The sequence below is a fragment of the Lutjanus erythropterus genome, chromosome 10 (assembly GCF_056507025.1).
Source record: "Lutjanus erythropterus isolate fLutEry1 chromosome 10, fLutEry1.hap2, whole genome shotgun sequence".
In the NCBI taxonomy this organism is placed as follows: Eukaryota; Metazoa; Chordata; class Actinopteri; order Lutjaniformes; family Lutjanidae; genus Lutjanus; species Lutjanus erythropterus.
This window is the reverse complement of record NC_139326.1, coordinates 34,727,463-34,754,611: the sequence shown is the minus strand read 5'-3', so window position 1 is coordinate 34,754,611 and position 27,149 is coordinate 34,727,463. Positions and strand designations below refer to the sequence as shown.

At 39.2% G+C, this 27,149-nt stretch overlaps 2 protein-coding genes across 2 annotated transcripts; both read left to right on the top strand.

The window, feature by feature from the left end:
• Positions 1–514: 514 nt before the first annotated feature.
• Positions 515–15,520, top strand: adora2aa (adenosine A2a receptor a). The gene is made up of 3 exons (XM_084729146.1): positions 515–817; positions 9,915–10,598; positions 13,981–15,520. Exons 2-3 carry the CDS (start codon positions 10,261–10,263, stop codon positions 14,972–14,974), a joined length of 1,332 nt encoding a protein of 443 aa, XP_084585272.1. The 5' UTR covers positions 515–817; positions 9,915–10,260; the 3' UTR covers positions 14,975–15,520.
• Positions 15,521–22,707: 7,187 nt separating this feature from the next.
• c8h22orf15 (chromosome 8 C22orf15 homolog) lies at positions 22,708–26,383 on the top strand. The gene is made up of 5 exons (XM_084729623.1): positions 22,708–23,486; positions 23,704–23,790; positions 24,710–24,832; positions 25,693–25,767; positions 25,947–26,383. The coding sequence occupies exons 1-5, from the start codon at positions 23,141–23,143 to the stop codon at positions 26,060–26,062; spliced, it is 747 nt and encodes a 248-aa protein (XP_084585749.1). The 5' UTR covers positions 22,708–23,140; the 3' UTR covers positions 26,063–26,383.
• Positions 26,384–27,149: the final 766 nt, after the last annotated feature.

Genomic DNA, 27,149 nt, shown 5'->3' with positions numbered 1-27,149 from the left:
AGAATACATAAAATGCTGCCTGTAAAAAGATTAAAACAATCTGCATGATGTTCTGTCAAAAAACAAGTCATATCGGACAACAATAAAGGCCGATGTGTCTGTGTAGACCAATATATCTGTCTGGCTCTAATTCAAATTTGACAGGGAGAAGAACATTGTGATTTACTGTATGAAATGTTTTTCTCAAGTCCAGGAATATAATAATGAAAATATAATGAATTTCACTTAAGCAGTAATGAGACAGCAGGGGTCTGGCACTGAGTAATAACCGAGTGTTTGTCTTCCAGTGTAAGAAAATGTGGAGATAAACTGGATCACCTGAGTCATGTTTCAACACACTGAGTTTAATGTGTCATCAGCACACACACACACACACACACACACACACACTGCAGGCTTTGAACCGGTCCGCCCCTAAAGAGGAAACAGAGGAATAATCATCAGCCTCAATATGTTTTTATGAGGGAGGGGTGTGTGTGTGTGTGTGTGTTTGTGTGTGGAAGAGGGAGAGAGAGAGAGAGACAGAGGCAAAGAGCGAGTTTCATCTGTTTCATCCTCTGAAGACGCGCTGTTCTTCCTCTCAGTGCGAGCAGCAGACATTGATCAGACATGTCATGTTTCTGTCTTATCTTCTCATGTTGAGCTTCAGTCAGGCGGCTTGTTTCAGCAGAACTACAGCAGTTCATTAAAGAAGTTTCACTCCTGTCGCTCAGAGGAAGTGAAAACGATCGTTTGCGTGATATTTTTAGATGGGGGGCGATTTTATCACCTCATCTCACAAAGTGCCATCAGATATTACAATCATCAAGGAAAAAAGGTGAGCCATAATATTTGACAAATACTTTTAATTCTGCATGAAATTTATGAAATTATTTGCCATTGTATTAAGTTTGGTGAAACTTTATGGAGGAGATCTGAACATGTTGTTAAATGTTGTCTTCAACACAGAATTGCGTGTCAAGTATCTGTAAGTGTGTGTGCAGGGCGGGAAGTTGGTACCAGCCACATGCTGGTAAAATATGACAGAGGCTGGTAGATTTAACATGCAATATAATTACTTAGGGGAGACTGGGGATGTTAGTAACACTTTTTGCTTGAGCATCAGTAACTCAGTGGTTGGTCATGCTAGATCTCTCAAACTTATGAATCTGATACATGATACCCATATTTTGTACTACAAATAAAATTTGACGTCCGCTATACAATCACAGATTGAGTGAGTTCTAGTCAAATGCAAAGAGTTCTGTTGTTACAACGTACCCGACTACTGATGTGAGTTGTAACACTAGCAGGGGATAGATGTAACAATGAAAGGTAATTTGCTGATTTAAGATCCAGACTAACAAATCTGTGAAAGAACATTATTGAAGAAAGAAGAAAGTGAGCAACTTAAAGTGACAAAAACACTTTATCAGTCTAGTGCAACAATTCATGCAAATTCAACCAATCCCCATGAATTGTGCATGACCTTGCAATTTTGTCCAATAACCACAACTTTTCCACGTATTTGACCAGTCTTCGTAGCTTCCTGTGAGTTCCACCAATCATAGTAGTCCCCTGAGCAAATGTCATACATGTACGTCTCAATGAATCAACTCAGTTGTTTCATTTCTTATTTTTTGTATTGTTTTATGTTGTTGTTATGGGTACTGAAAAGAACCCGAGGTTTGACATTTAGCAACTTTGAGTGCACTTTATACTATAATATTGTGCTTGCTGTTGTGACTGGGATTTTTGTAACCCCAGACCTTTTGTGGTTTTATTTTCTCTGGAACAGGTTGCCTTTGATTTTGAATGAAGGAAATGGAAGTGTTTGATACTGATGACATCAGCACAGCTCATTTTTCTGATTGGTCAAACTGAGAATGTTAGAACTAACCTGATGTTACAACACTCCCTGGTCTACCCTACTATTGAGTTGCTGGGGAATTTGAACATTTATATGTCAACTGCTGGTAGATATTCACTTTTTAAAAAGTTAATTTCTCATCCTAGTGAGGATGTTTGATGTCTTGTTTTGGTACTTTTGGGTATAACTGTACTTGCATAGTGTCAGAGTGACTAAAGCTTGTTTTCTACCTGCTGTCTGCAGTTCTACAGTTCTTCAACTCACGCTCAGATTAAAAAAAAACAAAAAAAAAACCTGCAGGTCCTGGTTTATGACTGAATGTGTGAACCACATGGGTTCAGTGCTGAGAATCTTATGATATGACCTGATCAAATTGTTAGGGAGCCTTACAGCAAAGTACTGTATGTTATATATTCCACTTATGTAATGCAGTTTCTCTGAAAAAAAAAAAAAAAGAATGCGCTACAATAAAAAACACAACTGTCCAATTGTCTCAATAAATTGAGACAAAAAATATTGGATCCTGGAGCAGCTGCCTGGTGCATGTTCATGTTAAAGCCTATAGAAAACTTGATAGTGCTGAGTCAGTTCCAAAGTCATGTTTGAATCTGAGCCCAGAGCAAATCAAATCTCCTTTAAAGGTCCAGCATGTAAGATTTACAGCGATCTATTGGCTGGATGTGGAAGATATAATAATATTATGAATATAATATTCAGAAGTATGTTTCATTAGTGTTTAATCATTTGAAATGAAGAAAGGTGTTTTAGAATCAGACGTTTATATCTTTATATCATAACTACAGAGGATGCAGGTCCTCTTCCACGGGGGTTGCCAACCAAAGACTGGTTCCAGATACAGCCTTTCACATTTTTTTGTGAGTTTCAAAGCCACCATAGGTTGTCCTACACGCTTGGAAGGGGAGGGTGAGACGAGATGTTTGCTATCTGCAAACTCATCGTTAGTTGCCACTAAATCCTGCACATTGGTCCTTTAAGTCTGTAGCTAGATGGATTGGTGGATGAAGATACCAAAGTCTAATATCATCTCACATCTTAAGATTAAAAAAAAATGTCCTTGTAGGGTCTCATATCATCAGTAAAAATGTCTACACCAGCAAACAATTACAAGACACAACAGATGCAAAAAGAAAAATAAATTTTCATGTAAAGAAGGTGACAAAAGATGAAAAAATGACAAAAAGTTACGTTTTCAGTTACAGAACTATATCCAGCACAAAGATTGGGTCTACACTGGCTCTATGATTATTTTCATTGTGGATTAATCAGTTTATTATTGTCTCAATTTATAGATTAATAGGTGTTTATTTTAAAATGTCAGAAAATGGTGAAAAATGATGACACCCTCAAATGTCTTGTTTTGTCCACAACCCATAAATATTCAGTTTACTGTCAGAGAGGAGTAAAGAAAATGTAATAATGGATTAATAATTGATTAATCATTGCAGCTCTAAATTTTTGTGAGTCCAAGCTAGGTTGGACTACAGCTACACCTTCAGTAGCTCAAAAGGCCAGATAAATCAGATTAATTGAAAGTTTGTTTTGGAATATGGAAAAAAAGAAATCCAATGATAAAGGCCTCGAAGCAGGCAGCGTTGTTGCCTGTTTGGTCTGCTTGTCCATGCTGTTGGCCCTCCATCAAAGTCTAAATGGTGCATATTAACACAATTGTGTTTCACTTAATTTCCACAAACAGTGAGTCCACAGGGCCCTCTAGTGTGTTAATCTGACCATGGGTCCAAACAGAGACAGAGTGGATCGTCGCACAAAGAGATGACAGCTCTGCTTTCATTATCACTTGTACTGTAGTACTCTATTACTCTGTGCAGGCGGCTCCCAGAGGCTCTGCTGGAGCTGCTGGTGTGGTTAGCGTTCAGCTCACAGACAGCAGATCTGACTGTTGGTCAAGGATAGTCAGCTCAGTCACACTAGCAGCAGCTGTGATGTCAGTTTGAGAGTCTGTCAGTACAGTACAGTACAGTACAGTACAGTGTCTGTGAACAGGAAGCTGAGAGGTTTGATGTTTGCTCCTCCTGTGTTCCTCTTGTGTGGCAGGAGGACGAGGAGGAGGGGGAGGAGGATGTGGTAATTTGTTGTTATTTGTGGTGATGCTGTAACAAGGTCTGGAGGAAATTCACTTTTACTTTAATAGCTTTGTTAATGGTATTTTAATCCCAAATTACCAACTGGACAAAACATCTCAATTATGTATCTGAATACAAATATAGGAGAGACCAGGGGCAACTGTAACAAACTCAATCCCTCCAATCAAAAACAAGCTAGAGTGATGAGTGCACATCTCATCAGTAAGATTCTCTCTCTGCGTGTGGAGTTGAAGTTTACAACAACAAAAAAAAGTTTCTGAGGCGTCGCAAGCTAGCATGCGGGATTTTATCATGGCTGCAAGATTGGGGGCAGTTGTAACACTATGTTACAATTGACCCTGTGCCACATGACCCCATGTAAGCACCTTGTTTGTCTGTGTTGACATAGTTTTCTGTTACAAAATGAATATATTTAACAAAATTTCAATGTAAAATTACTTTTAACTCAGTTCACATAATTAAAATCAAGTTACCACTAAAATAGTTGCCTAATCTTCTGCAAAAATAGACTTTTGCTTTGAATGCATTTGGTGCCTGATGTCTAAAAAAAAATTTGAACCATATACAACAAAAAATCTTAAGTGACATTATAAGATACTGCAACAGTAATGCGATCACTTTGAGGTGTGACTTTATTTAATATACAGTGGGTAAATATTCTGTATTGCGACACCGACTTCTTGCACTAAACTTAATATTATAGTCTTGACTTTATTAGAGAAAATATATCAATTGTATTATTAATTAGTGCACATAAATATATTTCTTCTTCAGAAAACAACAAGTGTATTTCAAGTAGTCTGTGAGTTATGAAGATTTAAAATGTTACCATTGTCCCTGGTCTCCCCTACTTTGAAATTCATATCCTAGAGTGACTAATGTGAACCAAAAGCCTGTCCTTAAGAAATACCTTACTTTCCCTCGTTTCACTATAAATCCCTGGAGTTTCTCTCATGTGTTTCATAATTCCATCTCAGGACAGCTTGTTATTGTAGGATGCATCGTAAGCATGGGAGAATCACTGTCGTAGTTTATGGAGATTCATTATTTCCTTTTCTGTCCTTCGGGAATTTTGTTTTGGACTCACCGCTGCTGTATAAAACATTATAACACACGGCAATATGACACCAAACTTATCTGACATCAAGACAAATGAATACCCTGGGCTCAGAGGAAAGAGACCAACAAAAATGTTATTTGGAAGTCAAATAGAAGAAAAAAAAACTCCTGATAACTATCTAGCTTGAAATAACAAGCCTTTGGTATTAATAAAAAGGTCTCATCTGACCCAAAGGGAAAACCCTGACTTACAGAGCAAAGACCTCCGTGTTCCAGCACAGCTGTTATCTCCAAAAACTAGACGTAACCTCAAGAAACATTCCCTCTGAGGGAATTCAGCAGCACAAAAACAGCAGATTTTTATTTGTTAAGCCTTTTATGGCTGATGGCTCACAGATATCAGGCAGTCTACACTGTGATTCACTCATTGACCAGTGGCCATAGTTATCAAACTTCTGAGAATTACACTCATAAAAGCCCTAAATACCTACAGCACAGTCACACAAGAATAAAACCTTTCTTTTTGCAAAAAGTATGCTTTGTATCTGTGCTGCTGCCATGTAATACACCAACAGAATACTCTTAAAAGACATCTAGAGATATCTTACATTGAAATCTACATCAATTCTATATTAAAAATCTAAAAACACTAGATAGATGTTATATATTTTGTGGAGTTGTGTACTTACATTATCCCAAATGTTTCAAACGATGCTCAAACGCAGAGAAATCCAAAAGGTAACAGTACGTTTCCTAATTTCTGGATACATCAGATAGATCAGAAAGTGAGGAAGGAAGTCAGCGAACGTGACTAAATGTAACATAAATAAAACTTTGATATCACCTCGTCCGTGAACATGATATCTACCTGAGTCAGTCAGATAGATTTTCATCAACAGTGGTGGTTATATAACAATGAAGACAACAATTCCAATGATCCCATGCTATAACAAAGTCATCAAACTATGTCCTTGGCTTTTGTTTTGATGTGAAAGACACCCAACTTATATATTTTACTTTAGTTAAGTTAAAAGAAATTTGATAAATACTACTTTTCCTAAACCTACCTTAACTGTTTTCTACATACAGCAGACAGGGAGCAACATTAGCGTTCATTGAGTTGTGTTTCTGGTTACCAGGCTTATATTCACTTCCTTTTAGCTCTGTTTTTGTCTCCACCCACTCCTGACGGAAATACCTGGTTCTTTAGCTGCTAAATGCTCACTAGCTAGTCGCTAACAGGAAGTTACATATTTACAACAGCCTCACGACAGTTTGTGAAGTACAACTGTAGTCACAAAACCCATTGGACATGGGCACAAACTTTACATTTTTTTGTGACACTCAACACAACTTTATGTAATGTTGTCATTCCATTGTCACGTTAGCAATAATTAATAGGCAACGTCCAGTTATGCTTTCAAAATAAAGCTTGCTGAGAAAAAATTCAGGTGACAGTTAAAGAGAGTTCATCCAAAAATGAAAATAGAGTCATTATCTACTCACCCTCATGCAGACTGAAGGTTGGGTTTAGTTTTTCACTCTACAAAACACAGAATCTCCCAAACAGTTAAAGTAAATGGTGACCGGTTTTCAAACACAAAAAAACAACCACAAAAAACCCATAAAATACCTCCATACTGCTCGTCTGGTGTAATCCAAGTCTCTTAAAGGCCCAACATGCCAAGTTGACTTGAAAGACATTTATTTACGCCATGTTTTTAGCCTAAATCTTCACTATAGATCCTTAGCTTGGAGCAAAGTTCATATGCGCGCTTTAGGAGATATAATACACCGGACGAACAGTATGGTGGCATTTTGTGGGTATTTTGGTGTTTGTTTGTTTTTTTCATGTTTGAAAACTGGTCACATTCACTTCAATTGTTTGGGAGATTCCACAACACTGTTTTCCTTTGAAACTCCAGCAGTTTTTTTGTGGAATAAAAAACTAGATCCAACCTTTAATCAGCATGAGGCTGAGTAGATAATGACTGAATTTTCATTTGGGGTGAACTATTCCTTTAAACTGGGTTTCAGCACTGTTGAAACTGCTTGGTTGGGTTTACAAAATGCTCATGGATCGGTTTAAAATAACTTATTCCTGTAACTATTTGTTCCACACAGGAATTGAACCCTGGCCTGTGAAAGCCCTGTGTTTGGAAAATCCATCTACCCCATCCTCCTCCAGTCATGACAAAAATGGACAGTTCATGTCTGTCCACAAATCTATTGATTACATTTTGTTACATTTTCATGAACTGCTGTGGCCGTATATAAAACGAAAACACAAATCGATCTCTTAACATTCAGTGAAAAGCAGTGTAGACTGAGGGGAAGACACTGCACAGGGTCTTTTGTAATCCTATAGACAGATATGTTGCAACTTAACCGTCTGTAAAGGAAACTTTTCTGTCTTTCCATTGAACCCTATCTTTCTTCTATCACCTACCTAACTTATTATCTTCTTTAAGTTCTGAAGTAGTGTGGGTTGTCAGGGTGTTTTCACTAGAAGATGGTGGTGTTATTTTCTGATGAGAGCAAAAATAGTAAAGTCGAGAGCCGTAAAACCAAAGCAGTGGCCTGAAAGATATTACAGCGCTTTGTCGACCTGAGGGGAACTGCAGAGTCAGTGTTTAATTCTCTCTGGTCTGTTAATACAAGCAACTCCCTTCACACCATGTAGTCATCTGATTTACAGTTTACGCCAGGAGGAGATCATGCGTTTGGTCACGTGTGTGTGTGTCAGTATGTGTGAAAATCTTTCTTTCATAGGCTGTCGCAGGCCAAGTTTTAAAGCTAGAGTATCATATGAAATTATGACCTAAGGCATCCATTGGAGTCAACCGTGTGATGCTAGTTTGAAGGGGGCCAAATATCGCTTGAAAGTAAAGCTACATTTTGGCTAAATTTTTCCTTATAACATTATTGACAGAGATTCAACAGTTCTCACCGAGAGAAAGCACTGAGGCGACAGTGGCGAGGAAAAACTTCCTCTCAACAGGCGGAAACCTCAAGTTGATCCAGGCTCTAGGGTGGACAGCCATCTGCTGCAACTGCGAGGCCTGAAAGGTCCAGGTCCCTCAAGAAAAAAACACGCCATTTTTGGTGTGAAGCACAAATGTGTTATTTTTTTCTTGTTCTAAAAATGGTGTCTGAATATTTCTGCATGCTGACCTGGCATAGAAGCCATTTGATTGTAGACGGCCTATTTTTTTCAACTTAAACATGATAGTGGTTACTTAAATTAAGTTCAGTTTCTGGAGGTGATATAATCAGCTTTTTGACAAAACATTAACCTTCTGAATAAAGCCATAACTTCCTCTGGGATATGCAAGCTTCAATCGACAAGCAGACAACTTGAAGTGTAAATTATTTAGAATTTCAGCTTTTTTGAGTTTATCCAAAAATGTAGATTTCTATATAGATTCTGTTATTAACCCTGGTTGTTCATAAGTTTCTAAATGAATAATGTTTAAATTGAGAAGTTTGTACTCGTCCTGATTCCTTTTACTCGTGTTGTTGCTGGGTGACACTTTCTTGTCACAAATAGATCTTGGTGTATTTTTATCTACAGGTGAAAAGTTGCACGCTACATTAACTTTTTCACAAGTTTGATGCATAGGTGTGTGACTGTGTGCAGCTGTGAGTCAGCTCTCACGTGTCTTTGGTTTCCACAGCCATTAGACACGGTCCAGTGATATACAGTATGTCAGGACTGTTTATGGCGTAAATATTATGCAAAAGCACTGAAAACATTTTGAAGTGATGCAGCCACCCGTGTTTTGTATTTATGTAATTTTATTATCAATATTTTTTTAAAGGATCTGATACCAAATGAGTAGCTTGTGGGTATCATATCAAATCTATTAGAATGGATCCTCCCATCCCTGCTCTCAGCCTTCAGTCGTGCTCTCAGAGGCGTCCTACATGTTTCCTACATATGATCCTTACTGTTTCACTAAAACACTGGGACTTCTGCTACGTGTAAATTTGCCGCTGGTAAACTGCTCTCCCACTGCTCCTCTGTGGGGTCAAGAGGGTCTGTTTATAGAAGACATCAGCAACTCAAAGTCCCACAAAACCGAACACTTGTATGACCATTATTGCAGAGTGAAATGGGGCAATTTTAATCTTCATGTCAGAGCTGCTGACAGTTTTGGTGACATCTTTAAATCTGACTATTTGAAGCTAGTATTTACCCCCACAAGACCACCCTTGCCAGTGTTAAAGCATTTGAAGAGTATGAAGATTTAAAGATCAAAAGTGATTGTAAGTATTATTATCTGCACCAGGTCTGACGGGGATCATGCGATTGCTTGCGTGACCAATTGACCTAAAGCTTGTCCCACATGCTACTGGACTGATCAGCCTATTTTTTCTGTGACTTTATGCTGAAAGACCTCTGAGATTCAGAATTTTTTCAAAAATCTTGAAAATAACTACCAGTTACATGTAATTAAATTGCAGTTACTGATAAAATGTTGGTGATTACAAAGAGATCAAATCCAAATATTCTTTTTGGGTTGCCTGGTGGAGATCTGCACTCTTGAACTCTTGTAGTTTGTGGGGAGAATTATGGGAAACATTTCTTTCTTTAAAGGACAAATTTATTATCATGGGAAAGACGTAGATTGGCCAGTATGTGACATTTAAAAAGTCAATATCACCCTGATAGTCTTACAAATAAATACAGTGGTCTTTTCCGATGTTAAGAAGGCAGCTGTGCTGAAAAATCATTTATTTTTGGCCACAGCTTGTGTGACGCCCTGCACCAATTCTGGTTTGCTCAAAAACATATCTGATGCAAGTGTGTGTGTTGCAATCCACTTCCTTTATTGTAGAAACACTTCCTCTTTCTCATTTCTGCACCGCTTTATCTCCAGCGTCATAATGTTCCAGTGATGTGCGTTGTTGGCATCATCTCAGCCCCTCGAGAGGTTCATGGGAAAAAGCCGCTGAGGGGAAGATCCTGAGGGGAGAGGACAGCAGAGGAGCTTCTCACCAGGAGAGGATGGAGATGACTGTGTCCTGCATGTGGAGTTAGGAGAGATGACAGCTCTGTCCGAAGCTGAATGAAGTTCAGTTTGAGTTGAGCAGGTGTGACGGAGTCACCACAGCTGCTCTGGTGGATGTGTCCGACAGTGTTGGAGGTGAGGAGGCTGAGCTCAGCGGCTGCCAGGCTGCAGCTATGGTCGTTGAGGTGAGATTTCCTCCTTCGTTTGTCTCACCATGCAGGACATCACCGCTGCCTTCATCTTCTACATCGTCCTGGAGTTATTGATCGCCGTGTTCTCCGTGCTGGGCAATGTGCTGGTCTGCTGGGCCGTGTGCCTCAACAGCAACCTGCAGAGCATCACCAACTTCTTCGTGGTGTCGCTGGCGGTGGCCGACATCGCCGTGGGTGTCCTGGCCATTCCCTTCTCCATCGTCATCAGCACCGGATTCTGCTCCAACTTCTATGGCTGCCTGTTCATCGCCTGCTTCGTGCTGGTTCTCACGCAGAGCTCCATCTTCAGCCTGCTGGCCATCGCCATAGACCGATACATCGCAATCAAGTTACCGCTCAGGTCAGTGGCTCAGGGGACACAAACAACTGTGGGGAATTCTTAGTAGTTACAAGTGTGGCTGTGGATATTTATCTGGCAGTTAAAGGAAAAGCAGGAATTTTGGTTCCAGTTTTCAATAAGACAACATTTATACATGGTACATATAAACCTTTTATTGTTTTAACATAATAAAGTTAGTGTCTGGGCTGCCATAAAAATTTTTTTTGAAAAAACAAATTGAGGTAATTTTGTTGTGATTTAAAACAAATGAAGTTTTCCAATCAAATAAACTTGATACTAATCCACTTGAGGAAACATGTTCAGTAAGCTTAAGATATTAAACTGAACCAACAACTCATCACTCACACTGATGGAACGTTACAGATAAATTAGATTTCCTTTAACATTTTCTCAGTTTGAAGGGTCAGTTGTTCATAAAGCTTCAGCTGTTCCTGTTGGAGCTACTTTGATCCAGAAATTGAATTTAATGAGTTGACTAAACTCTGTACAGTACGTTCATTCAGCTCATCATTTGAGGTCAAAAGACTTCAAGTTAGAAGAACCCATGTTTGAAAACTCTGTGAAAATAAATATCAGAAATTCTTTAGTTAAATCATCAGACTGTATGCTTTTTTTTTTTTTTACAGTGTAAAGGATTTGTAAGTATGAAGTTGTGGCTTTGTTAGTGGTTAATAAATTAGTTATTAATGCTTTATAGATCAGTTATAAGCTGTAAAACTACTTTTTGGTCTCCAAGTTGAGAAAAAGCCCTCGTTTATTTGGATTACAGTAATTCTGTTTATTAACAACATGCACAAATGTAGAATGAACAGAATAAAGCAGCTTTATTAATGACTTATTAACTTTGATGTCTGCAGATTAGATGGCTTTTAGCCAGAGAGAGACCCTTTAGCATTTATTCATACATTATTCATCAACATCACAGGGATTATTCCCAGCCTGGCAACACAAAACTTGAAAAATGTGTCCTGAAGAGTGTAATAAAAGCTTGGGTAGGCAATTTATTTTTGGTTTGAGAGAAGACAAGACTTCTGTATTTTCTCTACACTGTTTTTTCAGGCTTTTGAAAATCTAGCCCATGATGGTAGAGTTTGGCTAATCACAAGTTGGTAAGGTGGTTGATTGTCTTGTTCCCAGGTTGTCAAATATTGACATGTTGGGTTGGTGGGTTAGCATATGATGACGTGGGAATGAGACTCAACAGTCAACTATATTTCTTCTGTGTAAATCAAATGTATTAACTGCTGAACCAGCAGTTCCTAACATGGTAGCGAAGTAAGAAAAAGAGGAAAGACTGGGTGTGTGTCTTATGTACCAAAACGTTTCTTTTTCTCATCTTAGTCTCTTAGTCCCAGGCAGTGGAGGTCTCACAATAAGACTTAATATTTCATTTCTATCTGTCGGAGAAGACATGACATTTGAACCAGAAAGACTTGGCTGAATATGAGTGTCCAAAAATGGCGTCTCCCAAAAGGCTGCGTCCCCCTGGAGCAATCAAATTTGCTTTAATTGCTTATACAGACTGTGTAACCCCCTTTGTAACCCCCTTGTGTGTAATCACACTCTATTATTTTACTGTAAAAACACAGCACTTGTCAGACTGTTTGTCTTGAACATCAGCTCAGATTGAGTCTTCAAATGTGGGACATTTAACCTGTCACCAGCAGACGGACATGCCGTGGCTCAGTCTGTGACCTCATCATACTAAAACCTCAACCTCGGAGCCAGAGTGAGCTCAGCCTTCCTGTTTTCAGTGCTCGCGCTATCTGTTTTCGCACAGCCTCCTCGTCCTGCTGGACATACGTGAGGGTTTCTCTGTGTTGTTCTTTGCATTACTGATGGGGGGCTTGTTTTTGCAGCATTAACCTTTGGACTTTAACATCTCAAGAATGCGATAGAAACAAGCCAAATATCTCAGCTGCTCTCCCACACTGCGCTACAGGCGTACTCAAAATAGACTCTTCCTTTGAGGAGTCCTGGAAGACGTTGTTTGTTTATCCTTTTCTCTTTTAGTTCCGGGATCAGAAGTGCTTTCACAGAGCATCTTCACATACTGTATATAACCTATTATCAAATATTATTCTTCTAGTAGTGCTGTCCTTTGGGAAAGAAAAGTTTTGAAGTGGTAGTTTGGATGAGCTACTCAGTGATAGTCAGTGTATTAGCTACAGTAGATGCTGGTTGACACACTCTCAGTTTGGGGAAGCAGAGAGAAATGTGACGACTAGAAGCAGAATGGAAGCTAAGCAGTGAACTGTTGTGGACAGATTGAGCAACAAAAGGTATTTTAACCACTTAAGAAATGCCCACCTAAAAAAAAAAAAAACAGTATCTGTTTAAGTGTGCTCTAAATTTAGATGATTTTTACTGCTTTACCCTGCTGTCAGACAGCCTTTTCTGATACTTATAAACCAACCAAACTCCATGGATGAAATCAGTGATTTCACATTGCAAAAAATGGGAGATGTTGGTTTACCATTGCCTCGATCTGTTTGTTTGTTTGCGTAATTCTGTGACTTAGGTGTTTTAAAAGGATAGTTTGGATTCACCAAAGTCACATAATAACAGAAACAAAGTAAGAGATTGAGGCAGCAACTCCCGTGTTCTGTGAGGTAAAATCACTGATTTCTCCAGTGAAGTTTGGTTGGTTTGGGGAGAGCAATATTTGGCTCATATAATGGCATTTCCCACCAGAAAAGACTCACAGGAGAGTAAAGCAGTAGTTCAAACAAATTTTGAACAATACACTACATTTGGAAAAATGCCCCTACACTAAAAAAAAAGACAACATGGGAACCTCTGACCTCTGGTTAGATGTCTGACTGTGTAGAGATGAGACATTTCCACTATGACAACCATACTAAAATTATTAGCATATTATTTATTTTATTATTTATTTATTTACTTTTATTTTCTATTTTGATTTTAAACCAAATATTTTGTATTGTTTTGTTTAGCTTTGTCATTATTATTATCATTTTATCCTCTCCTTACTTTTTGTGTACTTGTTTGGGTTTGTTAAATGATGAAAATAAAAAAATAATAATTGGTAAAAAAAAAAAAAAAAAGAAAGAAAGAAAAGAAAAGAAAATATCCTAATACCTAAACTAATAATGATTTTGTTTAGGTGGATGCATTTTAAGTAGCTAAAATTCTCTTTGTTGCTGAGCCTGTCCACAGCAGTACTTTGTTTATCTTATGCGCTGGTACTCCTCTCTGTCTAAACTGGGGCGTGCCGACTGGCATCTAATGTAGGTGATACACTGACTATTGAGTATCTCATACAACCCCACATCCGAATAATCTGAACTGTGTCTTTAACTTTCTCAGAGATTTGAGCTGACAGGACAGAGCTGATGTTTTGTGTCATTTACTTTTCCAGGTACAACAGCTTGGTGACAGGCCAGAGGGCACAAGGCATCATCGCCATCTGCTGGGTTCTATCCATCATCATCGGTCTGACCCCCATGATGGGTTGGCACAAGCTCCCCGTCAGTGCCAACGGCACCTGCCCATCCGGCCTGATGAGGTGCCTGTTTGAGGAGGTGGTCGTCATGGAGTACATGGTCTACTTCAACTTTTTTGCTTGTGTGCTGATCCCCCTGCTGATGATGCTGGCCATCTACCTGTGCATCTTCATGGCCGCTCGCCACCAGCTCAAGCTGATTGAGGTGAAGGCGGCTCATGGGGAGAAGTCGCGTTCCACGCTGCAGAAAGAGGTCCAGGCCGCCAAGTCTCTGGCCATCATCGTTGGGCTGTTTGCAGTCTGCTGGCTGCCTTTACACATCATCAACTGCTTCACCCTCTTCTGTCCAGAGTGCGACCGCCCTCCGCTCTGGATCATGTACGTGGCTATTATTCTCTCCCATGCCAACTCTGTGGTCAACCCCTTTATCTATGCCTACCGCATTCGGGAGTTCCGACAAACCTTCCGGAGGATTATCCGGCGCCACATCTTGGGCCAGCAGGAGCCGTTGGATAGTGGCAGTAGTTTGCGCACCTCCACCCACAACAGCATCACTGACTCCATCAGACTGAAGGCAAACGGCCTGAGCTTTGACCTTTTCACTGAACACAGCAGCAGCAGCTGTGAGAGCTCGTGCAACTGCCCTCCTCACATCTCTTCTGTAGGGGGCGGTCTGGTGGCGGTATCCCAACCCCCTCTGTCAGTCGTCATCTCCCAATGTCCTAAGGGGGGTCCTTGTCCACTGCAAGCCCTCAGACAGACTCACATAGGTCATCATCTACAATATGCGGAGCAGCAGCATGACTGCAGTGGACCAGAAGTCGTGGAGGATAAAGACAAACAGGTCACATCGCTGTTTAACAACCAGAACAGACAGAGTTGCTCAAGTGAGTTGGCCATGATGTCCTGACATATGCACAGGAAGGACCATTCACTAGTATTCACGATCCTTGCAGTAAAAGGTCAACTCACCTCAGCAGTAACTCTCTAAGGATCGGGATAAGCCCTGATCGGAAATGGAGATAGAATCACTGTAAACAGACAATGGACGACGAATGTGACATGAGCAACCACTATCCGCTATTTAATGACTTTTGAATGTAAGCCAGACAAAAGGCAGAGGTGTGAACTGGAGCCACATGACTTGGACTTGAATCACAAACGTGATGACTTTAGACCCCGAAGGATTGCAACTCAACTTGGACTTAAGACCAGTGACTCGTGGCTTGACTTGGACGTGAGGCTTCTGACTTCAATACTTTCTCCCATGCCCAAAGATTAAAAAGTATTTTAGTTTAAAAAGTGTGACACGAATAAATCCATTTGCCTTTATTTCCTGAATCAGCCAGCATTAACACTGTTCATTCCCAGCAAGTCAACATTTTGTTAGAACCAGTCCAATCAAGTTGCAGCACAGAAGACCCTTAGGTAGCCAAGCTCAAATTGGAAAAAAAACCCCAGATACCAGACGAGACGCGACGCAACAACTTCCAGCTTCATTCAGCATTTAAAGTTGTCAAAAGAACAGTTGTTAAAATGGCATTGCATCAGGTGAAGAGTGCATTATGACTTGCTTAGAAGATGAAACTCAGTGTTTTGGACTTGGGACTCGACTTGGGACTTGGGATTTACTTGTGACTTGGCAACAGTGACTTGATCCAATCTCTGCTAAAAGGCTAAAAGCTCTCCTTGTTGGCCATATAGGTTGTGCTGCTTCTTTAACATCCCACAGGACTAAGAGTGATTTAAACTGACTGTCACTTCTGTCCTTAAGGTGCAGACACTTCACTCATCAAAAACGGCTCTGCATTAATTTCAGTAAAGAAGAGCACTAAATGCTCTTGCCTCCTCTTTGCACTTTGACCAGCGAAATATGGAGCACAGGAACAGTATGGACGTCTCTCTCTAACATTAAGAATGGAAAAGGTATTGATTCTTGCCTTTAAAGGACATATTTCTTTAATTCCAGGCTGAACCAATATACCAAAGTGTGTGAATAAATTTCATCCTGCCACTTCTGGTCTGAATGGTCCTTTGGCTGAAGACTAAAACTTATCGAACTTATTGTTAAATTATTGATACATTTTTCAGGGAATATGGACGTAAACGTGCTCTGATGGATTTCAACTTATACCACTACCATGGATCACGGGCGGAAGATTATTTCTTTTGCAGCAGTGTTATGCAGAGAGCTTTTTCACATCCGTCTTATTACTTGGCTTCGCAGCGTAATTCAGCTTCATGGAAGAGATTTACGTGCCTTTTGATTTCATCATTAGCACCTGTGGGCCCTATGTTGTTTCTAATTGGACTAAAAAACAACAACGGTACTTTCACTTTCGGTGATGTGTGCGACAACAGTGATGTAATGTTTCACTTTTTAAAAAGCAAAGGCCCCAAAGTTGGTACTGTGATGCTGAAATGTCACCTTTTATTTTTCACTTCTGACAGTGTGACTTGACTGTGTGCTTATTTAAATCATGTTCATCTGAATCAGAGGTCTGCAACCTGCAGCTTCAGAGCCACAGGCAGCTCTTTTGTCCCTCTCCAGTGACTTTGACAAAAATTATATGGAAATAAATAATGGTTATTTTTTTACATTTATATTTTTGTTTATCATTGTTGAAGGTCTAAAGTGATTCTTGCATTCCCCTACTATAAAAATGTGTCAATCAAAAAATGTTTGGGTAGGAGCAGTTCCTGGACTCACAGTGCGATTGTTTGAAGTGCTCTTTGGACATGTCCTCAAAAATCACAAAAAACTCCAAGGCTGTTTCTTTTGTTGAAAAACAATTAAAATGCCTTTATTATCACGGCATGGTCATGTTAGACATTAAGACTTTAATTTCTAACATGACCGTGCTGTGACAGTAAAAGTATTTTGTTTTAAAAGAGAGTGTCTTGGAGTTTTTGTGATTTTTGAATATAAAATTTGGAGCCTATTCACCAAATTTAAAAGAAGTTTTTTAATATTTTATAATGTGTGGTTCAGTACTGTTTCCTTTAAGTTTTGTTGGTGTCTAGTCTTGAGCCTCTGTAGACTACCTGTGGATGACAAATTTAAAAAAAAGGAGAAGTCTTCAGGGAAAAATATAGAAATAATTGTGGCTCCACACAGATTTTTCTGGCTCTTTAGAGAGTAAAGGTTGCAGATCCCTGATCTAAATGTTTGATGAATGATAGGAAATGCTTTGAAGATGGTTGTGAATGATTATATTTTAAATCAAACTTATGAAACATATTTGCAGCTTTTTATTTTTCCTGATGAATTCATCCTCACTCCAGTGCAGCTATTGCCTTAAGCCAGCTAGCACAAAGTGCTGTCTTTCAATAAAACCTTTTACATTTTCAAAGTGTCCTTACTGTATTTGTATTCAGCGACGGCCACATAATGTTCCCAGTCATTATTCAGTAGTTGTAGGAGCAGCTCCAGGCTTCCCACTGGCTTTTCACCAGACAGAGTCGTGTTTCATATCAGATCTAGAAGTCCATAGAACTGAGTCACAGATCTGGTTTACTCATTCTGGGAAATGGTTAGTTAAGCAGTCAAACTATCTTTGGGGTTCTTTATTTTCCCAGCTTTTATCATAATTCCCCTGAGTGTTCAGGTTACAGGGCACAGGGCCCACTTCTGTTTAAAAGCATCCCTGGAGTTCTTCTGTGCTTTTTTTAAAGATTCGCTGCTGGGACCTCACGAGTCCTCGTGCTCTGCTGCTGTCCTGTGTGGCAACATCTTGTCTCCTCAGCTGGATCATATCAAGGTTAGGATGCAACATTGTCGACCATCACAGCTGTTGAAGATCTATAGTAAGAAAACTTAATCACATTGCAAAAGAGCTATAAATGTGTGTATTTGCTAGAGATATTTTATAAAGCTGTTCTAATCAATACTTTATATTAAGGGAGCAATATCTTAGCATTCATAAATGACTACTTTAGTCCAAATAGTGAGTAGGAGCCAGAGATGGTATATTAAATAGGTTGAATGCCTAGTTATTTTCACCTGCCTCTTCCTCCCAGACTCGGAGCTCAAGCATGTTTCCTGCCGGCTGCAGGAACAGTGAAACTACACAAGTGCAACATTATACTTTGACACTTAGAAGCGACCTATACTGTAAGTTGATCACCTGTTTATAACCGTCAATTGTTGTCAATGTAAGTTAAGCCTGTTATCCCAAAAAACATAAGCCCACTGCTCTGAAAATACACTCTGGAGTTAAGTGACTGTCTGCCAAACTCCATTAACGAATTGCTTAATTTAACCGTTAAAAACTTCTACTCCTTCTAAAAGATTATTCATGATTTCTTACAGCTCACAAACAGACAATAACTCATTCAGCAAACATTCAGCGTTAATTTTAACTCTAATAAACGGGAAAAACATACAGATGTTCCGCACAGGAATGGAAATTTCAAGAGAACATGCTGGCTGTAGAATTGTTGGAGAAGCTGGTATTTCAAATTAGCACATTTCCTCAATCTCTTATGACATATCATGGTCATTTTATGATTTTGCACAGTAAATATGTTTCTCCTTTAAAGGAATAGTTTGACATTTTGGTTTGCTTTTGCTGAGTATAAACTAGATGATAGGATCAACATTAATCATGTCTGTACAGTAAATATGAAGCTACATAAGCAGCTGGTTAGCTTAGCTTAGCATAAAAACTGAACAGAGTGAAAAAGCAAGCTCAGCTCTGTCCAAAGGCAAAAACAGCTATATGTATCCCTGAAGCACACTAATTTTCAAATTTTTTTGGTGCTTTAATCTGCAGGGGAAAAAAATAATTGGGAATAATGGGACCAGGCCAGCTGTTTCCACCACTGTACACTACCAGTCCAGCACCAAACAGCAGACAAAGTTAGCAACTAGCTGGTAGAGCATTTAGCTCTACCCAGACCCAGACATTTCCATCAGGAGTTGTTGGAGTCAAAAGCAGAGCTACAGCACAGAAAATATGAAACAATGACAATGCAAAAGGGGTTTCCACTCACAACTGCTTTCAAAGAAAAAGATCTAAAAACTCACTGTCCATTAGAGTTCTGGTACTCGAGATCAGTCTTGGTCTTGGTGTTAATCTCGAGGCCACTTTTTGAAGGTTTTACTTTTAGTCTGTCTTGTCTCAGTCTCAGACAAAAAGGACTTAAGGCCACGATCAAGGCCACAACTGCGGGGATATCCAATAAATTGTCAGCGCATTATGCATTGATTTATTTGTTAATATCATTACTGTGATTGGATATAAAACGTCTTTGTTTTAACCCTGTAAAACCCAAATATAGAAAAACACTAAAAAAGAAAAATTTCAACCATTAAGATGTTGTTGTAGGAGGCCTTTGATGCTGAAAATTAGGTGTTTTAAAAAAAAAAAAAAATATGTATGTAAGTTTTTACAGAAATGTTGTAATATTGCAAAGTTGGGCTCAATGGTGAGCAGAATCTCCTGTATTTGTACTCATTGTCTGAACAACAATACAGAATGAAGGATTCATTTGCAGGGTTTTGCTTTTGTCCCAGAACAGTATAACATGAAAAATAATCTCAGTCATGTTGTTATGAACAGTCATTTATTGCAACAACTAGAACTTTGACATTTATTTACAGTGATAGTCCCAGAAACAGTTCTTGTCCTCTGAAAAACAGAGGCGAACATCACACTTGCTGCATTTGGTATTAGTATACCCTTTACTGCAATGTCTGCAGCGTCCTCTCTTCACCTTCATCGGGAAATGTCCAGTTAGGTCCTTGCGCACATCCTGTGGGGGGTGTGCACATGCTTTCTTGGAAGAGGGACCGTTTGGACTCCCATCACCTAGGGATGGTCTCTTCCAAGCATTCAAAGGACTCCCTGCTGCATCTGGGCTTATGTTGCCTGAAGATGGTGGAGTTTTCAGTGTTGTGTCCACCTGGAAAGAGAAGAATCAATATTAATATTAATAATCAATTCATGTACATGCCAAAAATGCATGATGATACAAGTCAAAGATATCACAAATAGGCAAATAGCAGAAATAGATTCTTACCACAATGAGAGAGGATGCTAGTTGTGCCTGGAACTTTCTCATGTTCAGTATCTCCTTCTTTGGCATCTTGAGAGCTTGGCAGTGCCGCTTGTAGAGGAGCCAGGCGTTGACCACAGCAAGGGTGATGGTGTGCCAGAAGATGTACATGTACCAACGCCGGGATTTCAGGCCAAACTTGTATTTCGCTGTAAACGAGTCCAACAAATCCACGCCTCCCATGTATTTGTTGTAGGCACCCACAATGTAAGGCTTTCAATGTCAATGTAAGTTTTGGTGGCTTTGTCCCAGCATCGAATCTCCTGCACAGGTCCTGGTCCAGCAAAGGATGACACAAGTGTGACTGCCCTGTTGTCATACCATTTGACAGCACAGATGTTGTGTTTCCCCTCCACTCTGTAGTCAAAGCTTCCTCTACCCTTCTTCTTCAAGCTCTTCTCATCTTCAAGGTTGCAGTTGGGTAGGCGTACCTGCCTGGCTGTTCCCACAAAATGGATTCCATGCTCAAGGAGCTTCACTGTCAATGGAACAGAGGTGAAGTAGTTGTCTGCGTAGATCTTGTAGTTCTGACCCTTTGGAAGTGTGGAGGCAAGCTTCATCACAACATCACCTGACAATCCAAGTTCAGATTTGACTCGTATTCCAGTGTTGCTCCCTTGGTAAAAATCAAAGTCAAGCATCATGCCAGAGATTCCAGCTCTCACCCATACTTTGAACCCCCATGGGTGTGGCTTGCCTCGCATATACTGCTTGATGCTGCTGAACTTCCCCTTAAAGGAATCATCATCTCATCCACAGAATTGTGCTCTTCGGGTACCACCTGCAGGCATTTCTCTCTGAATGATTCTAGCCATGGTCTGAGTTTCCAGAGTTTGTCCCTCTTTTCAGTCTCTGGCACTGTCAAATTATTCACAAAATGTAATGTTGTCAACAGAGATTGGAATCTGTTGCGGGACATCGCCTCAGCAACAGGGGAGTACCGCGTATCTGTCTCCCAATACATATGGGTTCCAGCCATTTGTACCAAGCCCATCCTCAGGTACATGCCCAACATTTTCTGTATTTCCTTTGTGTTAGTGTTCACAGATCTTCCATCATTTTGAACGCTGTACTCATTTGTATTGGTTGCCAGAGCTTGAATCATGTCTTCTGAGACAAACTTTTCAAAGTATTTCAGCAGTGTGTGGAGGAAAGTTGCATCGTCTGTGACAGCTGGACCAGAAAAATCAGTATTGGGACTCATAAAATCCTTTTTTTGCCAGCGATATCTGTCACGGGGCTTGATGTGTTCATTTGATTGGGGCTCGATGTCCACATTGGCCGGGCAATCAGGTTCTTGGTTTTCTTTGTCCACGCATGCATCATTATCTGAGTCCTTGTCACTCGCATCAGTGTCGTCAAACTCTATGTCCACATCACTCTCTCCATTTTGGACAATCCCAATCACATCACATTGTACCGAGGATTTCTCCTTGCTGGTGGCATTCTGAAATGGAACAAACAGCATACATTCTTATTAGATTCTAGATAACCTGCAGAAAAAGAGAGGATGGTGGGGAGATTGATTTCAATATGAAGCGTTTACACATTGCACTGAAGTAACCTATTCACACATTTAACTGGTCACACAATAGTGTATAGCTGACCAATTGTAAACTCTGATTATCATACTAATAGGTATGCAGGTAGCCTCCAATTTACAACAACACCTTACATTCCTGAACATCAACACCTGTTCCAGAACAATGGAAAAATGCCCTCCCCCAAGCATCCCCCACAACTGCTTTGACTATGAATTGATAGGAACGTTTTCTTATCAATAGCCAAGACAAAGGGGCAGACATGCACAAACAGAATTTATTTGTTAGAAAGTCCTGCTTTCTGTGATAAGGGGAAAATACTGAGTGTTGAAGGTGGTTAGAAATCATTATAAGTAAAAGTAAATGATTAGATATGGCAATATATCTTTGCACTCTAGTTTCTAATACAATAATATGTAATCTAATATCAGGCTAGAATGTGTAAATCATGTGTAGTTTAAAGTTATATTGGGAAAATTTAAATTGAAGTTCCTCTCAAGACGTTCCTCTCAAAACAGGGTTGTTTTGACTACCACATTCACCCAACGTTGTAATATTGCAACAATTACAAAACAAGCTCTAAATAAAATGTAAGGCACATTTTCCACAATGACTACATATGGACATGTTCTAGACACTGTAATAAACACACAAAAAATATTTAAAGCATTTTACGTACTTCAATCAGATAAATCCAGTCCAGTAAATAGAGGGGATGATGCTCTCTCAAAAATCTGGAGGTTGTGTGACTTCTTGACCTGAGCGCAGACCTTATATACAAATTTATCCCCCATTAGCATTCTGAGACCGAACAATAGGACCAAACGAGTATGTTAATGTGGTTGAACCAAAAAAAAGGGGGTTTTGGGGGATAACAAAAATTGTTGTAATTCTGCAACAGTGGGTCTTACAGGGTTAAATGTAACCAGCAACTTCACTCATATCTATTTTTAAATTGTTGTTATCAGCAACGTTCCTGGTGGTCACCCCTGCCAGCCAGGAACAGGGTCTGCACCCTTTCACATTGTCACACTGTTATCACATTGTTATCTGATATATTACTGTTATAAAAACATCGATTATGGTTGCGTTAAGGAATTTGGTGCCTCTCACACACTTAAGCACCGCTCAGGCCTCCACACTGCTCCTGATTTAGCATTGTAATATCTAACTGTACACTGTGAACGGAGAGATGATAGTTATTACAGTTGTCATTCAGTTATTTTTCTTGCAAATTCAATTTTAAACTTGGACTGTCTCCCACAGGTTTAGAACCAAGATTAAAACTTTATTTAAATTCTCCGTCATAGGTCTTACAGTAGGCAGAAACAGTGTTGGGTCAGAACTATTTCATCTATTAGTTCCAATCTGTGGCGGGAAACAATAAAAAGCCTCCTGTTTTTCAGTCAGTCTTGACATCACTGTCCAACAACTATAAAGTCCAGAGTGCCAGTCTGTCTGTGTGTAGAGACTCCATGGATACAAACAACAGCGGTCCCTTGTCCCCTCATTTTAAAAGATTCAGCTTTGAAAAGGAGAAGAGGAGGAGGATGCAGGAGGTGTGTGTGTGTGTGTGTGTATTTACCATCTCTACATTATGTAGGCCAGTTCATGCATCCTCTCCCTCAGAGTTGAGTCTTTTGTCACAAACTGGAGACCACAACACTGATTTAACAGCCTCTATTGTAGCACTTTGTGCGCAGTCCAAACTGACTGGGCTCTTTGGGATAAACAGATCCTTTAAGCTACTGGTAGAGGCAGTGCTGGAGGAGCTGGGCTGCAGTCAGGAGCACAAAATGTTTGTCACAATCCTGTTTGGAGGTTAGTAAAGTTCCTGCATTTATTTATGTCTCTTCAGTCATGCCTTTGAAGCCGAGTAGGATTAAACCTGGTATTTGAAGTTTGATTATTTTATTTGAGTTTACGTCAGTACTTGAGGAAAACTTTGCAATATATTCAATATGGTGGTAAATTGTTGCAGAGTTGAGAGAGTGTTTAATTTGCAATGGTTTTAATTAAAGTATATTTTTCTTGACAGACAGCAGGATGGAAATGTTTAATCTCAACTGCAAGCTGATACACTTCATCCAACATTTAAAGGAGAGGTGCGGTCTGGATCTCAAAGGTACTTAACAGCAGCAGTAAAGGCTGAAACAACCATTAACGATATTCAATTGGCCATTCAGATTCCTTTATTTCCCTACTGGGATCAATTAAATATGAATGATCATTAAATCACTGTCGGTTACAGCTATAACATTCATAACTTAAATACTAAGTTATTACTAAGAGAACCTTTGTGAAGCCATTAACACCAAGATGATTTTATTTAACAAGTCCCTGTTTTCATTTGATTTCGGGTTGTAAGCAGTGTGTGTGTGTGTGTGTGTGTGTGTGTGCGCGCAGTGCATGCTGAAGTCGTACCTAAACTTAAATTTAGAATCGGTAGCTCTTTGTAAAAGCAGAAGAGAGATGCCAGGATGTGAAATACAGATGTTTAGTGTTGGTAAAGTGTCCTGAGCACAAGAATATGCAGATCACACCACCACCATCACACACTTCTAATGGGTCATAAGTGAGGATTATGTCTATGAAACATATCTATATCTATACATTTTTTAAGGAAAATCTTGCATATTATATCTTTAATACATAATATACAAGATTTGAGTCCATATTCTTAACCAAGTCTAACCACGATAGTGAAGCAAGAAAAAACTGACTGCTTTTCAGTTTCTACAGGGTAATATTAGGTTTTAAAACTACACATTTGAATTGTTGACCATTTGCGACAGTGCAGCATTGAAGAGGGCCTTACAGGAAACAACCAGATATTCCATGGAAATATAAGAGAAAACACCACAACAGTATTGTTCTGTATTCATATTTCTGAATAAATTAAAATATTCATGATCGATTATTTACAAATTTTTACCATCAAGGCTCATGTGTCAATCAAGTGGCCTAAAATGACCCTAAACCATGGTTTTAAGTAACATTTAATATTTAAGTGCTGTGTAAATTTGATAACCTTCCTCCTGCAGAGTGTGTGGACCTGATGGACAGTGGTGGCAGAGTGATGAACCTGGAGGAGAGGCAGCAAAGTTTGTCTCTGACCAGCAGCGTGCTGTCAGAGAGGCAGTACTACGTCCTGCTGAGAGTGTGCCGTGAGTCCTTCTACATCGTCTAGTTAATCCCTGACCTGAATAATTTGATTTGATAATTTGATAATATCTGGGTCAATAATAAGTTAAAGGACAAACAAGTGGTGCGTTTTAAAATTTTGTAACATCAGTGTTTGAGTGGCAAAACAATCATATTTACAATCATAATTATAGTTTAGGAAAGTAAGAATGTAAAAGCCTGATTTTAAATGAACTGAGTGGCTGGTAGATAAATAAATATATATGATATAACAAAAAGTTTTATTAAGAATATTATATTTTGATTTTGGAGGACATAGTAGTTTAAACTGTTAATTTGCTGCTGATGAAGGTATTCAAAGTGGCAGAATGTAACCTATATACACTTGACTAAGTACTGTACTTAGGTATAATTTTGGTGGAACTGCGTACTTGTACTTGAGTATTTACATTTTCTGCTACTTTATACTTTTACTCGACTACATTAATTGGATAACATTTGTTACTTGCTACTTTGCAAATTCAGATTGATAATAAAAAATTAAATCTACTAATGAAGTATGTAAAGAAATCTCCACTTTTACTAACTTCAACAATAAAGTGATGGACACTTTAATGCATCAATAATTATGATCCAATAACATAATATACATTATTCTGAAACTGGCCATTCTGCATAATGAGCCATTTTACTTTTGAAAATTCAAGTACTTTTAGCTAGTGATACTTTTATTTAGACTTTTACTTCAGTAAGATTTTGAATGCAGTTCTTTAACTTGTAACAGAGTATTTTTACACTGTAGCATTGCTACTTTTACTGCAAACTCTTAGCTTGTTGTGCAGTTTTACATCGCACTAATGTTCATGACTTTACTTCCCCTCAGGAGACGATGATACTGGAGATCGTAAATATGTGTCTCTCCTGAATAACTTCAGCCAGAGTCACCCTGAGCTGACAGGTAACTAAAACCACCAGCAGAGGAAAGAAAAGCTTCATGAATCTGATCAGTGTTGAACTACACAGCTGACTTGAAATGGCTCTCTGAGGCCCCCTGCTGGTAAATACATGTTTACAATGTAAAGAAAAAAGCATCTTTCAGCAAAATATAACTCAAGCTTGTCAACTGTTGTGTTGTAGAGCTGCTGAGGAAACTGTCAAACCCCAACAAGGAGCAAGACAGAAAGAGGAGAGGAGGACGGACACAGAGGAAGAAAAACATCTCTGCAAATAACAAGAAACACCAAATCAAATAATGTCTATATGAGTCATAATGGATTCAGACACTTTTCTGTAGAACAACACCCCCCCGCATAAAAAGAAAGAAAAAGAGGAAGAAAGTGTTGTGTCTTTGTTTATTTTATCCACAGCTTCAATCAGCTGTATAGATGACTTGCATCAAACTGCTTCGACCACAAAGGTTTTGCAACAGCCACCTTCAGACTTCAGTAGAAATCTCAATGACGAACATCAGTGACAACACTTCTGGGAAGATTAAGATTTCTGTGACAGATTACAGCTTTGAGAGTTACTGAAAACATGATATTACAGGTCTGATCTGATCGATACAAAAATCAGCAGAATTGTTAAATTGCATTATTTCAACTGATATGTAATTTCAAGCTCAGTATTTGAATCACTTGTTTCCAGTGGTGGAGTGGTGTCTCTGGGTATACTCTTAGTTTATGTCCCTTTTTTTTTTTAAAAGTGGCCCATCCAGCAAAGGATAAACCCCTGTGTTATTAACAGTGACGTGATGTAAGACTATGCAGTAGCCAGTGGTATTTACATACTGTCACTTAACTTCTGCTTCTGAATTTCTAGAAGAGGTCACTCAGTAGAGCGCAGATCCCTGACAGCCAACAGATGGTGAAGCTGCTAGATGCAACCAGCTGCAAAGTTCGGCCAACGTTAAAATGACCTCCACATACAGTGTCTTGAGCTGAAACAAGATTTCAGACTGAAGCACTTGTTGATCACGTACGGCTCCTAGCAGCCAGTTTAGAGGAGTGAGAATCTGCTGTCAATGTCCATAGAGAACAGAGCAGTCAAAAAATAGAATTACTGCCTGACGGTTGTTTGTCTCCACCAACCAGTCAAGTTACAGTTTACATCCATGTCTGTCCAGACTCATATAATGTCTGTAGTGAGGATTTTGAAGGAATTTAATATGGAATGTACCACTATATTGACTTGTAACTTTGAAGTTATTTAATAAAAGGTATTATTATTATTACTGTTATTATTTTGGCAAAATAGAAGTTCTATGCATGTGTGACGTGTGAATAATGTCCAGTGAGAACAATGCTGTATTCACTTAAAGACTATGTTTATATTTGCCAT